The sequence below is a fragment of the Miniopterus natalensis genome, chromosome 3 (genome assembly GCF_054644295.1).
Source record: "Miniopterus natalensis isolate mMinNat1 chromosome 3, mMinNat1.hap1, whole genome shotgun sequence".
Taxonomy (NCBI): Eukaryota; Metazoa; Chordata; class Mammalia; order Chiroptera; family Miniopteridae; genus Miniopterus; species Miniopterus natalensis.
The window spans coordinates 74,250,900-74,264,538 of NC_142083.1; the positions used below are offsets into that span (position 1 = coordinate 74,250,900).

General features: G+C 53.0%; 2 protein-coding genes across 3 annotated transcripts; both read right to left on the minus strand.

Annotated features, from left to right (window-relative positions):
• Positions 1–3,083: 3,083 nt before the first annotated feature.
• On the minus strand, positions 3,084–8,662 carry CLDN15 (claudin 15). The gene is made up of 5 exons (XM_016198977.2): positions 7,456–8,662; positions 4,680–4,844; positions 3,574–3,655; positions 3,369–3,485; positions 3,084–3,288 (listed from the first exon to the last, which is right to left on the minus strand). Exons 1-5 carry the CDS (start codon positions 7,670–7,672, stop codon positions 3,162–3,164), a joined length of 708 nt encoding a protein of 235 aa, XP_016054463.1. The 5' UTR covers positions 7,673–8,662; the 3' UTR covers positions 3,084–3,161.
• Positions 8,663–9,692: 1,030 nt separating this feature from the next.
• On the minus strand, positions 9,693–13,414 carry FIS1 (fission, mitochondrial 1). Of its 2 annotated transcripts, XM_016198978.1 has the most exons (6): positions 13,296–13,414; positions 13,034–13,201; positions 12,280–12,412; positions 10,863–10,939; positions 10,326–10,431; positions 9,693–9,991 (listed from the first exon to the last, which is right to left on the minus strand). In XM_016198978.1, exons 1-6 carry the CDS (start codon positions 13,338–13,340, stop codon positions 9,894–9,896), a joined length of 627 nt encoding a protein of 208 aa, XP_016054464.1. In that variant the 5' UTR covers positions 13,341–13,414; the 3' UTR covers positions 9,693–9,893. The 2 variants fall into 2 exon arrangements, with proteins under 2 accessions (XP_016054464.1, XP_016054466.1); XM_016198980.2 differs by lacking the exon at positions 13,034–13,201 and having other exon boundaries at positions 13,296–13,411.
• Positions 13,415–13,639: the final 225 nt, after the last annotated feature.

Sequence of the window (13,639 nt, forward strand, 5' to 3'; positions counted from 1 at the left end):
CAGCTTCCTGTATACTAGTGGAGACTTGGTCCCCAGCTTGGGAGACACCCAGGCCTTTGGGAAATCTACACTATACCAAAAGCTTCTAGAGGCTAGAGCCAGGGTTTTGTGATGGGGGCACCACAGCCCCTTCCTGGGCACACAGGAATAGAAGAGGGTCAATGCTAGTGTCTGGAAGGCTAGAGGCTTGGGGGGCTCACAGCTAAAGACCTCAGTGAGCACTGACTTTAACTGATGTGAATTAGTTTGGAGAGCCAGGAATTCTGGGAAGCAGGCCAGTTGTGTCTTCAGTCTTGGACAAATCTTGGTACTACTACTTACTAATTGTGTAGCTTGGATAGGTCACTTTACCTCTCTGACTCTGCATAGCCACCTCCCAGGTATTGTGAGGCATAAGTGAGGCAATGCACCTAGCCCAGTGTCTGACATCTGGAAAGTACTCAGTAAATGATAGCTGTTGACCTCATTGCTCAAGACCTAAAGCAGTTTGTTGTGAAGCTTTTTCACAGCCAGTTCCCTCAAAAACTAGAGGATTCTTTGGAGTAGCCCTAACATCTTGCCCATTATATGGTAACTAGCTGTTTATATTTCTCTTTGCTCCTATCTTGTGAGTTTTTTTAGGGCAGGGGTCATGTCTTAATGCTCTAACTTCTAGAAAAGAACATGTTAAAAGGGTGTGTTGACTCTGACCAATGTGGCTTAGTGGTTGAGCTTAGACCTACCAGCCAGGAGGTCACGGTTTGATTCCCAGTCAGGGCACATGCCTGGGTTGCAGGCTCGATCCCCCATGGGGGGCATGCAGGAGGCAGCTGATCAATGACTCTCTCATCATTGATGTTTCTATCTCTCTCCCCCTCTGAAATCAATAAAAACATCTTTTTTTTTTTTTAAGATAGCCCTTTAGAGCCACGTGACCATTACTGATGGATAAAGAAAACCTGGTGATCATATTAAGGCACTTATTTAAACACTCAAATGTGAGACCTGGCTAAGGCTAGTTTTCCTGAAAGGGGGAGGAGATGAGAAGAGGCAGGATGGAGTGTGGGAAAGGAGGTAGAAGCTGTGGAGTGGGGTAGGGGGGAATTTGGGTTGGAGGTGCCTGGGTGGCAGCATCAGGAGTTGTGGTTGGCTTCTGTCCTTCACTATGGGCTAAGCAGGCATCCCTGTGCCATTTTCATGGCCTTTCAGAATTGTAAGGCCCTTTTAAAGATTTGTGTCTTATCCAGAGAAACTACAATTGGTTTGCTAACAAAGCAAGTCAGATGGCCCGGTACTTGCTATGGTAGATTGTTACACTAAGGGCCCCTGCAAAACATACTTCCCACTGTCTGCACTCTGTGCAGTCCCTTCCATATGGGCTTTGGTTTTAGCCCGGGGACTGGCATGGCCATGGGACACCCACAAATTGTCCAAAAGAAGAGTATGAAGGGGGTAGGATATACAGATTTTTGTGGGCTCAAAAAGCACCAGTGTTTCTGGGGGGAGCCCAGTGGGAAGCCTTGATGCAAATGTGTGTCCGAGGCCAGTGCAGCAGTCCAGCTTGCTGGGAGAGCATGGTTGTACAGAGGAATAGTAAGAAGTGGGGCTAGGAAGATGGGCTAGGGCGAGGCAGTGTGCCAAGGTCTTAAGTGTCTTTCATGATTTTTCTGAGGCACCAGTGAGCTTCCAGGGCAGGACAATAAATGATGCTCCAGTAGAGGGATATGGACAAGAAGCTCAACTGAGGAAATTCTGTGACTAGTCTGGGCATTGGAGGATGAGGGCCTGACCCAGGACCAGGCAGTGAAGGGAGAGGAGTAGTTGGATGTGAAACACTGGAGGGAGAACCGATAGGATTTGGCAGCTGAGGAGAGGGGAAGTGAAGGGAGAAGCCAGAGAAGACTGAGGCTGTAAATTTGTGTGACTAAGAGAATGGCGATGGTGGTAATAGGAATGACAGGAACTGTGGCTTTGGGGAGAATTAATGAATTTGCCCAGCTTGTGAAACATAGGGGGTGCATATACTTCTGAAGCTCCAGAGAGAGGGCCCGGTTAGAATGCAGATGTGAGTGTCTCTGCATCCCAGGGGAGAGTACAGGTGAGCAGATGGGATGAAAGGGGAAAGGGCTGAGGTCAGAACCCAGGCCACCCCTGGTCACCGTAGTCAGTGCTACAGGGGAAGGTACCAGGATAAGGATCTATCACCTCCTTCCGCTAGAAGCCAGGCTTCTTTTTCATGGTCTCATTTCCAAGTCTTAAGTGGGTGCCAAGCCTTTCCGTGACCCAGTGCTGTCTGAGCTAGACACCATGGAGTCACACATTTCACTGATACTCAAGCCTCTGTGAACAGACTTCCAGAGCTGTTTCTTGAAGTTATTGAACCTTCCCCAGAAAAATGTACTGTTACCAAACCCTTGATCTGACACAGTTTCAGAAGGCTGGCCAGTTTCTGGTACCCACTCTCAGGCCCAGGTAAAGAAACTGCTCTAGTCCACCTGTATCCTTGTGCAGCTGTGAAGAAAGGTTGAGAGTATGAGTGACTCGTTATCTCAGGCTGGCAGTTTCCTTGATCTGGGTCTTCCTGATCTGTTCCTTGATGACTCTTATCAGTAATTATAAGAGTGCCACACTCTTGAAATAACTTGCACCTGCCTGTTTTGCTGGATAAGATAGTCCAAAGGTCATGGAGATGGGGAAAGGTGACAGTCTGGTGTCCGAGAACTGAGATGACTCTGGGTGCTGCCTCAGCCAACTCTTGCTTGGCCAGTTGCTTCATGACACCCTCAGCCCCTCAGTTTACAATACAAATTTATTTATGCATGTATTTATATAGAATGCAAGCACTCGGGGACGCCCCCACCCGCCTAACCGCTCAGTCCCCAGACGCAGAGGATAAAGAGAGGTCGGGTCCAGTCTCAGGAGTCTGAAGTGAGTCCTCAGGAGGCGGGTTCTTGGCCAGAGGGAAGCACGGCCGGGGCGGAGCTCCGGCTGAAGAGGCGGGGCCTGAGCTGGGTGTGGCTTCCAGGCCCAAGGTGGAGCCCGGGGCGTGGCTTGACCCTGGGGCGTGGCTTGCTCCTGAGGTGGTAGCACCAAGCAGCGGCCTGCGCCTGCTGCCCGGGGTTCGAGGGACCCCTTTCCGCTGGGGGCAGTGGGAAGGGAATAGGATCCAGAGGCCAGGCCTTCTACACGTAAGCGTTTTTCCCGTATTTGCCGAAGCTGATGTCGCCTTCTTCATCCGAGGCTGCGGGGCGCAGGTGGGCAGCGAGGCTAGTGGACCGCGCTGCCGAGGCCTTGTAGGGGAGCCGGGTGCTGGCGAGGGAGGGGCAAGGGTCAGGAGGAGGCGCAGCCCTCGCCGCCCTCCCAGCCCCCTGCCGCTCACCCTCCTTTACCTGGTGGCGCGGTCCTCCTCAGGAGGACAGCAGCAGTTGGAGCAGAGGCAGACGCCGCCCAGAATGGTCAGCAGGGAGGCGCTCCAGCCCAGGTAGAGCGCAGGGCCCAGCTCATACCTGGGGACAAAAACAAGGCGGGACGGGGCGGTGCTAGCTCGGGGACATGGCCGAGTTCCACCCCCGAGGGTGGGGCTCCCACACTCACTTGGTTCCAGAATACGTGGGGTCGAAGAAGTTCCGGGTGATGTTGGAGGCGTACCAGGTGATGGCCACCATCCCGCAGCAACCTGGGGCAGGGAGAGAACGGCACTGGAGCCCTAGGCACCTAAGGACTAGGGGGAGGGCCAGGCAGGAGTAGCCCAGAGAGTAGAAGGTGGGGCAGCAAGTCCAAGAGCAAATTTCATTCCCTCCGTTTCTTCCCCCACCCCAGCTCACGACCCTTCTGTTTCCTGGGGTCAACTGTAAACTTCTCCATCTAGCCCAAAACCATACTCTGCTCCTCAGCCAGCCCTTGCCCCCTCTTTACCCCTGAACTGCCTTGTTCATCCCTGCCCTCTAGCACCTTGATCCCTTAGTTTCTTTACTTGGACTGTGCCCCATCCATCCTAGAAAGCCCAGCTGCTCTAAGCAGTCTTCTGTCCTGACACTTGTGTCCCTTGGCCTCCCAAAGCCCTCAGAGCCTGTGATATGACTTTGCCACTCTGAAGTGAAAGCCTGAAGCCAGTGAGATCTCTAGACTAGAGGATCAGCCTTGTCACTCGCTGGGGGCTTGTCCTCCAGTAAGTTGCCTGACCTTAGAGTCTATTTCTACATCTGGAGAACAGGAAAAGACCCTCCCTACCTCACAGGCTTATGAGGTAATGTGTGTAGATATGTTTTACAAACTGAAAAGGGATGGCCAGTCATATATTGTTTCTGTGTGCAATGTGCATGTGTGTGTGTGCACGTGTGTGTACACACGTGTGTGTGTGTATACCCTGACTCTGATCTTCCCAGCCAGGCTGTAAGCTCAGGAGGACAGACCCTCACTCTCACCTTTGGAATCTGTCCCACACCTCACTTATGCCTGGCTCCAGTGGGGGGTTCAAGAAACATTGCTAATGGACTGATTTGTAGCCAAGGGATTTGGTGAGTATAGGTGAAGCTGAGGTGAGCTGGAGGCGAAGGAACAGCTTAGCCTGGGAGGGCAGGTGTCAATGCAAAGGGGAAAGAGTGGGAGCTGAAGACAGAGACCCCCGGCATCTGTTACAAAGGGCCACCCCCAACCCCCCACTATAGCACAGGGCCCACCCATCACCTTCCCTCAATTACCAGCCAGTATGTATAGGGCCCCCGCAGTGGCCGCCAGCTTGGCTTTCCTGGAGAGCACCACGCCCCCAATGTTTGTGCAGCGCAGTCCCATCATGCCCAAGAAGAGGCCCAGGAAGCCCAGGAGGATGGCAGTGATCATGAGTGCCCGGCAGGCCTGGATGTACCCTGGGGAGGTGGGTTGCAGCCATGGGTCCCTGAGCCAGTGCCTTACCCCTCCATCTCCTCTCCCCTCAAAGACAGACAGTCCCTTACAGCCTCAGTCCCTATAAGTCCTCAAATCCTCTTCTTTCACCTTTGGATCCATCTAGCCTACAGGCTGAGGGGTCTCACACCCCTCCTTCCCAAGAGTTCACCTCAATCCCAAGGAGTCTCAGCCCCTCCTGCCCTGCCACCTGCACCGGTACATTTTGCCCATACCTCCTTCATAGAGCTTCTGCTCAGCACTACTGACACTTTGGCTCAATAATGTTTTGTTCTGGGAGCCATCCCCTGTGCATTGTAGGATGTTTAGCAGCATCCTTGGCTTCCACCACTAGATGTCAGTAGTCTCCCCAAGGCCGGGGCAATTAAAATGTATAGATTATCAAATGACCCTTGTGGGGGCAAAATCGCCTAGTTGAGAGCCACTGCTCTGTTAGATCACCACCAGTCTCAGCTGTGCATTGCAGAAACCACACCTGGGCACCCCAGCCCCTTCCCCACACCTGCTTCTCTCCAGGTCCCACCTAGTGCATAGCATTGCACCTGGCATCCTGACCTGATCTTCCTGGAGTGACCAGTAGGGAGCAGCAGTGGCCCATGGGGTCACTGGGTCCAAGGCAGTTTCTAATCTGGGAGGTGGGATACCTGGCCCCAGGACCAATCCAAGTCAGTTTAGCGCATGTGCTTTCGGTACCTCAGTTTCCCCTTTCTCAAAGCTGAAGGAAATGGCTGGCTTCCTTCCTGGCTCCCCTTCCCCCTTCTCTGACTTTGATAGTTGCCAAGCACCCAAGGACCTTGCACTCCTTTCCCAGGTGGGGCAGTGCCAGCAAGGCTGAAGGGGAAAGGCTGGGTCCCTGCCAAGAGGATGTTTAGTGGCTTGGAGCTGGGGGTAGGGAGGAGGGACAAAGTTCTCTGGGAGCACTTTCTCGCTCTCAGCCATTCCCTCTGGAGTTCCCACCCTCTTCTCCTACCCCATATCCTATCCCCACCCATCCACTTACCCATCTCCACCTGGGGCAGACAAGCTCTGATAGACAAAGATTACTGAAGAGCCTGTGAAAGCATGGACCAAATGGCTGGAGGCTAGGGGTGCACAGCTGGAAGGTGACTAAATAACACTCAGGACCCCTCTCAGGACCAGAACTGGCCTTGGAAGTCAGCCAGCTCCGGACTCAGAAACAAGTCAGGATTCTAACCCCTCTACCACCTGTGTGACTTGGAGCAGGTTAATACTCATCCCTGCAGTTTTCCAGGTTCTGTAAAATGAGCTTACTAACATCCCCAACAGCTGAACTATCGTAAACAGCCCTAAAATGGTGTATGTGAAGTATCCAGCACCACACCCGGAACCAAGATGCCCTTAACACTGCGCAGCTGCACTCTGCCGTTCCCTCCAAGCCCCTTCTTGTCCCTTCATTTTTCATGCACACTCATGGTCTCTTATGGAGGGGAGGGGAATTGCCTTGTTAAGTCCTAGAGAGAGGGATGAAAACATGAAGCCTCTGCAGCTGCCTTGGGAGATTCTGGGAATAGTGGGAACACAAGAGACCCGCCTGGATCCCCTAACTGCTCAGAGCATCTTTGACATTGCTGGGGGACCTCATGTAGCTCTGCTCTAAACCCAGTGTTGGCCTCTGTTCCTTCACCCTTCCTCTGGCAACTGCAGAAGGGGACCTAGAAGAGCCAGAGGGCTCTGGGAGAACCCAGTGAGGCTGCGGGAGTGGCACGGCAGAGGGTTCCTGGTCATCCCCTCTTGATCTTTGGCATGGGGCCGACTGAAGGGAGACTCCCCTAGGGAATAATGGGGGGGGGGGTTACTCACAGGATGAGCAGGAAGCAGGAAGATGCTACGGCCACCAGGGAGAATCTTCCTGGGCCAAAAGAGCTGTAGGCTCTAGCTCGCAAAGAACCGAAAAAATACACTCCCCCCAGAACCCCAAACACACATGCACACTTCCTCACCTGCTTACATTAGACACCCAGAATCTTTAATAAAAACAGCCCTTTAGTATTCACCACAGCATTGGTGTCCCAATAGAAGCCTGGTGAGGCTACTGAGATTGTCTCAACTCCCAAGAATCCAAGATGGGGCCTCCTCTTCGCCCCACAAACTCCAGCACTCTCAACCCAACACTAAAATGCTAAAATTGTTTGAGTGCACATAGATGCTAACATCATGTTAACATTTTGAACCTTTTATTTCATAAAGTCCCCACGACTACCCTATGAATGGGTGCTATTATGATCCTAATTTTACAGATGGGTCAAATAAAGCTCATTTTACCATCTGCCCAAGGCTCAGAGCTAGGACACCGCAGGCACTGGCCTGGCAGTCTAACCCTGGTGCCTGCACTTGTAACCACTGAGACAGAGTGGCCCATTAGGGCAGGGGGCCACGTGTGACCAGGTCACCACTGCAGCTCCAGACAGGGGGCTACCCCTAGCACTCCCTGCTGCAGGAGCTGATCTCTGAGCTTAATGGCGCCCAAGGTCAGAACACAGGCAGCACCTTAACTCCCCGGAGCTCTCTCCAACCTCCCACCTCCCTCTGCTCCCTTCACCCTCCACCCTGTACCGGAGAGGGCCAGCATGGACGGGAACTCCCAGCAGTTGTGGACTCCCAGGGAGTCGGTTGCGCAGCTGTACCAGAGGTTCTCGAAGATGGTGTTGGTGGTGATGACATTCCCGTGCACAGTAGACACTCGCCAGTAGCTGTGTGGCAGGGTCACACCCAGCATCAGCAGCCCCACGGCTGCCATGAAGAAGCCAAAGGTCTCCACAGCCACTGACATGGTGGTATGCAGGCCCTGAGGGGCACCTGGGGCCCCAGAGGGAGAAGGGCTGAGCCCCAGGGGACCTTGAGGGGCTTTGGCTAGGGAGAGGTGTTAAGGCAGGGTGGGAAGAGTGGGGAAGGGCGGAAGACCAGCTGCAGCCTCGGCCTCTTCCTCGGCCTCAGGTCTGTCTCCAAGTTTTTGCCTTCCTTCCCTCTTTCTGGGTTTCTGCTTCCCTGCAGGTCAGCAGTCAGAGGAATGAGCCAAGAGCCTGCGGCAGATGTTGATGAGATGTAGGGAATAAACGAAACCGGCCAAAAGTCCACTGCCTCCAGGCTGCCCTGGGCTCCCCGCCCCACAGGGTGTGGGGGGGGGACTTACCGGGGAGTGACTAACGGATGCAGCCAAGGAGGGGCCCCCATGGGAGGCATTGGGAGCCAAGGGGAAGCGTGTCTCTGACTCAGCTTTCACTAGGGGCCAGAGAATGGAATAAGAGGGACAAGGAGAGACAGAATGAGCACCGACAGGCCACTGCAGCCTTCACTGGGGAAGGAACAAGGAGCAGAGCCACTATCTGCTGATGTTGGTGAGAACAATTCAGGAAAATCAGAAGACCTAGGGATTGAGCACTGGGTCTTCCAGGAAGATTAAGGTTGAAGAAGGGAACAGGGTCTGTGGGAGAGAGATGGCTCTGGAGTCCAGCCAACCTAGATTCAAACCAGACCCCATCATTTACCAAAATGATAGGAATAAAATTGGAGCCGTCAGTTCATTTCTGCTTCTGTGAACTAACACTACTACTACTCACCTCATAAGGTGTAATGAGAATTGTGACAGATCAATGCTCCCCACGTGTACGAATTACTCGATACTTGTTGATTGTTCTGGGTCTGGGTGCGGCAGACCCAGGGTGAAGCCATCAGGGGTTGCTTTCCTGCAAACTTCAACTTCCTGAACTTGATTTTGCCCCTTTGGTGGGTTGATCTTTGACCCTCAGCAACAACCTTGATCTTGCTGCTAAGGGTCCCTGGGGGGGGGGGGGTATACCTCAGGCACAGGTGATCCCGTGGGTGGTTAATCTAAGCAGCTCATTGTTATCAGAACTGTCACTGGCTCTGTTAATTATGATGGATTAGAAACCTCTGGGTACCCACCCCAAACCAAAGCTGAGCACCTGTCCTGGTGCAGACGTCTCATTTCCTGCTCCAAGGCTATAGCAGGACAGCCCTAGTTCTCTTCTGGCAAGTGTGGCTGAGGCTTAGTCTCCAAGGGGCTGACACCACACCCAGGCAATCATACAATACATCACTGGATTGAAGCGTAAACCCCCATTGCCCTCCTTCAGGTATCAGGCTCCTCTGTGCTCCCCTCAGGGGCCTCCACCCAACCCCCCAGCTGGACTGGCCTGGCTGTGGAATGAGAGGCATGCAGTGAAGCAAGACAGGCCCAAGCCGAGCCTGGCACAAGGTGGGTATGAGGCAAAGCAGGCTGGGTGGGGACTGGGTCCCCACCTTCCATCTCGGAGGCTACAATTGGGGTGTCCTGGGTTCCTAACCTCTTCTAAAACTCCTGCCAACTCCATGCCAAATACTTGTTTCCTCCCCCCACCTCCCAACAGCGCCCCCTCTCCTAAGGAGGCTAGGGTAGGAGGAAGAGCAGGAAGCCGGAAGACAAAGGGAGGGGAAGGGCGGAGGTTTTGGAGGAAACTGAGTGGGGGGGCCCCTGGAGTGGAAAACTCCACGTGCTGAGAGGCAGCTGAGTGGGTCAGAGGAGACAGGAGACATAAATCCAAGCCTGTCCCTTCAGCTCTGCCCTTCCCACCGCCTGTCGCTTTCTCTCAGGATCCTAGGGCTGTGTGAAGGCCATGTGGCTTTTGGTGGGGAGAAGGGAAGAAGGGCGTGGGATCTGGGCAGCTCTGCAGATAAAGGAGAACCCCATACCAGCATGAAGGTAATAGAAGAACACAGAACAGGAAAGGACCATGCGTTACCCCCACTTCTGGGCCCAAGGGAACCTGCCCCTTCCTCAACAGACACAGAGGTTCCCAAGTTAAAGCCCAATTTTATTTACATTCATCCTAAAGCACATGACCTGGGGCTAGAGGACAGATCTCAGGGGAGAGGAGGTTGAGGCCATGGAGGACAGTGATAGGGTGCAGGAGAAGGGACAGCGAGGATGGATGGGCCCCTCTGAGTATCTTTCATGGGCTCCCACGTATCCCTGGGCAGAGGTGCAGTCTCATTCAGGTTTTGGACTTGGATACAGCAAATCCGATGAGTCCAGCCAGTCCTGCCACACCCAGGGCCATGCCTCCAACAATGGCCATGCCCACCAGTCCATCTGGGGAGAAGAAAAGGGAGATTGTCAGGAGTTGAGCCCCAACCCACCAGGACCCTATCTACTATCTTCTTCCAGCCAGCCGCTCCTCAACAGATGTGCCTCCCCACTTGGATGACTGAGGTGAGGGACTCCAAGGGCTGGACAACGAAGGCTTCCGGGGATGTGAGGAGGAATTGCTGGGAGGGTGTCATTTAAAGAGAGACCAGAGGGCCCAGATATGAGGTGGGGGGAGAGGAAGAAGACTAAACTAATAGTTGAGAAGGACCTGGGGATGATGGGAGCCAGGGAGACAGGAGAGTGGGGATTGGAGCAAGACAAAGGGAAAGGAGTTCACCTTTCTTCATGGCCTTGTCAATGAGCCGTTCCAGTTCCTTGGCCTGGTTGTTTTGGGGCTCTGTCTGTAGCAGCCCTCGCACATACTTTAGGGCCTTTTCATATTCCTACACTCGGAAAACACATACACACACACACCCTTAGTATTTCAGCACTGCTTCTGCCCATCAGAGGGGCCTTCCCTTCACTTGCCCTGGGGGCTCCTCCCTCTACCTCCACCCCCTCCCTCACTCCAGCCCCACCCAATGGAGTAGAGTCCACAAACAACTCCATCTGTGTGGGGATGATAAGCTAGGGGAGATAACAACCCAAGGCCCGGGGCTGCACCCCAATCCTGACGTCACCTTTTCCCCACACCCTCAGCACCCTGATCCTCTGTCTCTCACCTTCCTTCAGCATCCTGACCTATCACCTTGCACCTCTGTACCCAATATCACCCCCTGCCTACTGCCCTCTTTAGGCTCTACCCTGGGGAAAAGGAGAGGGTGATGTGGCCCACTGAAGTAGGATGGAGTGGAAAGGGAGCTCTCTGCCTTACCTTGAGCCGGTAGTTCCCCACAGCCAGGTAGAAGACATAATCCCGCTGCTCCTCTTTGCTCCCTTTGGGCAACAGCTCTGGGGAGGAGGAGAGAGGAAAGGATGAAAATCGCTTCTCTCTTTTCCTAGTACTTGCGTCCCAGAGACTGCTCCCACTCTCTGAATCCCTATGTAATCCTGGGAGAAAGTCACTGTCCTGAGTGCCTGTTTCAGCTCAAGTCACACTTGACTTCCTGGTGAGAGCTCTGGGAAGCATAAACCCAGGCTGCCTAAACACTCTGGTGATCAACACCCTGGTACCAATACTACAGTGAACTGAAAAGAAATCAAGGCACTGGAAAGGCCAAGAGGCATCTCTACTCAGTTTTGACACCTGTTGTGCTTCAACTATAGTATCTAGTTGCCCCAATAAGTGTTAAAAATAAGTTTGTACTTCCCACCCCCTTTAAAAAAGTCTGCTGAAAACTGACCTTCAGTTAGCCTTTCCTGAATAACCCCACCTGACTCTTAATTCAGTGACTTTCCAGAGGCTTATGTGTTCAGTTGTACTCTGTGCACTAGAATTTATTGCTAAGTAGTTGTGTGGGTATTTATAAATCTTCCCAAGTGTCTGTACTATCTCCTCAACTAGACTGGCAACCCTTAGAGACCACTTCTTCTACAGCTGTGCCCTGCTGTAAAGGAAACCTGAAAAAATCTGAATTGGCAAATCAGACAAATATAGGGTGAGATTATTTGCATTAAGAAGTTTTACAGATTTGCAATAGGCATCTTTTGCTAGTACACTACTGTTTGCTTATATACGATTACTTGACCAAGACAGAGGGGGTTCAGAGAAATTTAAAGGTCAAATATTGTGGCCTTTGACAAATGGTGACCCATCCCAAAACAATGGGAACTAGGATTCCAGTCAAAAAAGCATCATCTGCTCACAGGTTTTTGGGACTGTCTTCTGCACTTCTTCCATGCCACTCTAACAAAAGGTTTTCAACAACAGCTGCTGAATAAGCAGCATGGTGGGGGGCAAAGAGCACAGGACTGGGACACATAAGACAGGAACCTCTAGTCCTAATTCAGCCATTAATAGCTGTGGGACTTCAAACAAGTCACTTTCTTTATGGTTAGACTACCAGATCACCAACCTCCTGTGGAAACTGACATGGTTTGACTGTTTGGCAAAACAATGGTGAGATGGTAATGAGCCCAAAGTACACTGGGAGAAGCCAGGCTAATGTGTATAGCCCTTTGTTAGAGTGAGTTTATTGTAAAATAACTGTGAGGTGATTGTAATACAGGGTACCATGTTGAAAAAGAACCCCAGCACTTGAGATGGAGGAAGAGAATGATCAATGGCAGTAGAGAAGGGCAGACTCTGACTGCAGTTGGGAAGGGGAGAGTAGGGTAGCCTAGCGCCTCACCCTCCAGCAGTGCAATGCCTTTACGGATGTCATCGTTGTACTGGCTCCGCACCAAGCACCAGGCATACTCAAACTGCGTGCTCTTGGACACCGAGCCTGCTGCCTTCTCAGCCTGAAATTTCTTTTCAAACTTCTGCCATAGGAGAGGAGAGGAGTCATTTAGAAATGAAGGAGGCAAACCATTCTCTATCAGGACCCAGAGTCCATTTCCCAGTTACAATCCATCTTCCCCAGTCTCTGCAACATTTCCCTCACGGGCCATCATACCTGGCTCCACAGGTTCTATCTCCATCTCCGGGACCCAGGCTTTCTGTTTTTTGTGGGTGAGGTGTCTCCTTGGACAGTCTCCCCCACTCCCACTCCCTCCCCCTAGTGGTACTGAGTGGAGATGCCACCTGGTGGTGGTTCCGGGCACCGCTCCCAGAGCAACTGAACCCGAGTGGCTAAACAGTAAACATGCTGTTCAACTACAGTCATAACTGCTCAACAGCCCACAAGGTCCCTTGTCGGAGACTGCTTCCCCCATCCTGCCCCACCTTGCCGGGTCTGGACTTTTTCTTATCTGCAAAATGGGAACAAGATAGTGCCTACCTCTTTTAACTCAAAGATTGAGATATCGCCTGCAATGCACTTAGCACTGTGCCGGATACAGTGAGTAATATATAAAACTTTATGGTGGTCGCTATAGTCCCCCACCACTGAGGGAGTACTCAAAAACAGGTTAGGACTCTGACCTCCTAAGTGTTGCACGCACCCAGAACCCGTCAGTCTTCCCACGCCAGACTCCAGGCCTTGAGTCTGAGGCGTGGCGGCGCAGGAAACTACAACTCCCATTAGCCTCTGGGGCAAAGTGGAACCTCTCGGCAGGAGCCGGACACTGCAAAGGCTGCCGGGAGCAGTAGTTCGACGTTCCTAGGCAAAGCTGATGATGAGAAAAGGGTTCGGCCCCTATCCGATTCTCCTCAGGACCCGCCCGCCCGAATATTTTCTCTCCTTCTCTCGGGGCCAGGCCTCACCACCAGGTCTTCCACAGACACCAGCTCGTTCAGCACGGCCTCCATGGCCGCCGGCCCCGCAATCCTCACACCTCAGACGTTACTGTGCCACCAACTCCATGGCCCACTGGCAGGAGAGAGCAACTTCCGGCGTTCAGCGGAAACGGGCCCCTCCCCTAAGCAGAGCCAATCACGTCACGTAGCCCACGCCAAGCCCGCCCCCGGCCAGCGAGTGGAGCCCCGCCCCTTCCTCCCCGCACAGAGAGCGCGCTGGTGGGGTAATTCGTTCGCGCAGAAGGGTCCCACGGTCAATCCCACCGTCCGCGGGCTGTGTACATTACCACTCCTGTCCCCACGTTCGTCTT

What these genes read in the sequence shown, in the direction of transcription:
- FIS1 (XM_016198978.1), bottom strand. Translation starts at nt 13,340, where the DNA reads ATGGAGGCCGTGCTGAACGAGCTGGTGTCTGTGGAAGACCTGGTG. An exon ending in AGGCATTGCACTGCTGGAGG is followed by an intron (nt 10,940 to 12,279) that starts GTGAGGCGCTAG and finishes CCTCCTCCCCAG; the next exon opens with AGCTGTTGCCCAAAGGGAGC. An exon ending in TGGGGAACTACCGGCTCAAG is followed by an intron (nt 10,432 to 10,862) that starts GTAAGGCAGAGA and finishes TTCCGAGTGTAG; the next exon opens with GAATATGAAAAGGCCCTAAA.
- CLDN15 (XM_016198977.2), bottom strand. Translation starts at nt 7,672, where the DNA reads ATGTCAGTGGCTGTGGAGACCTTTGGCTTCTTCATGGCAGCCGTGGGG. An exon ending in GTCCATGCTGGCCCTCTCCG is followed by an intron (nt 4,845 to 7,455) that starts GTACAGGGTGGA and finishes CCACCTCCCCAG; the next exon opens with GGTACATCCAGGCCTGCCGG. An exon ending in GGCCCTATACATACTGGCTG is followed by an intron (nt 3,656 to 4,679) that starts GTAATTGAGGGA and finishes TCCCTGCCCCAG; the next exon opens with GTTGCTGCGGGATGGTGGCC.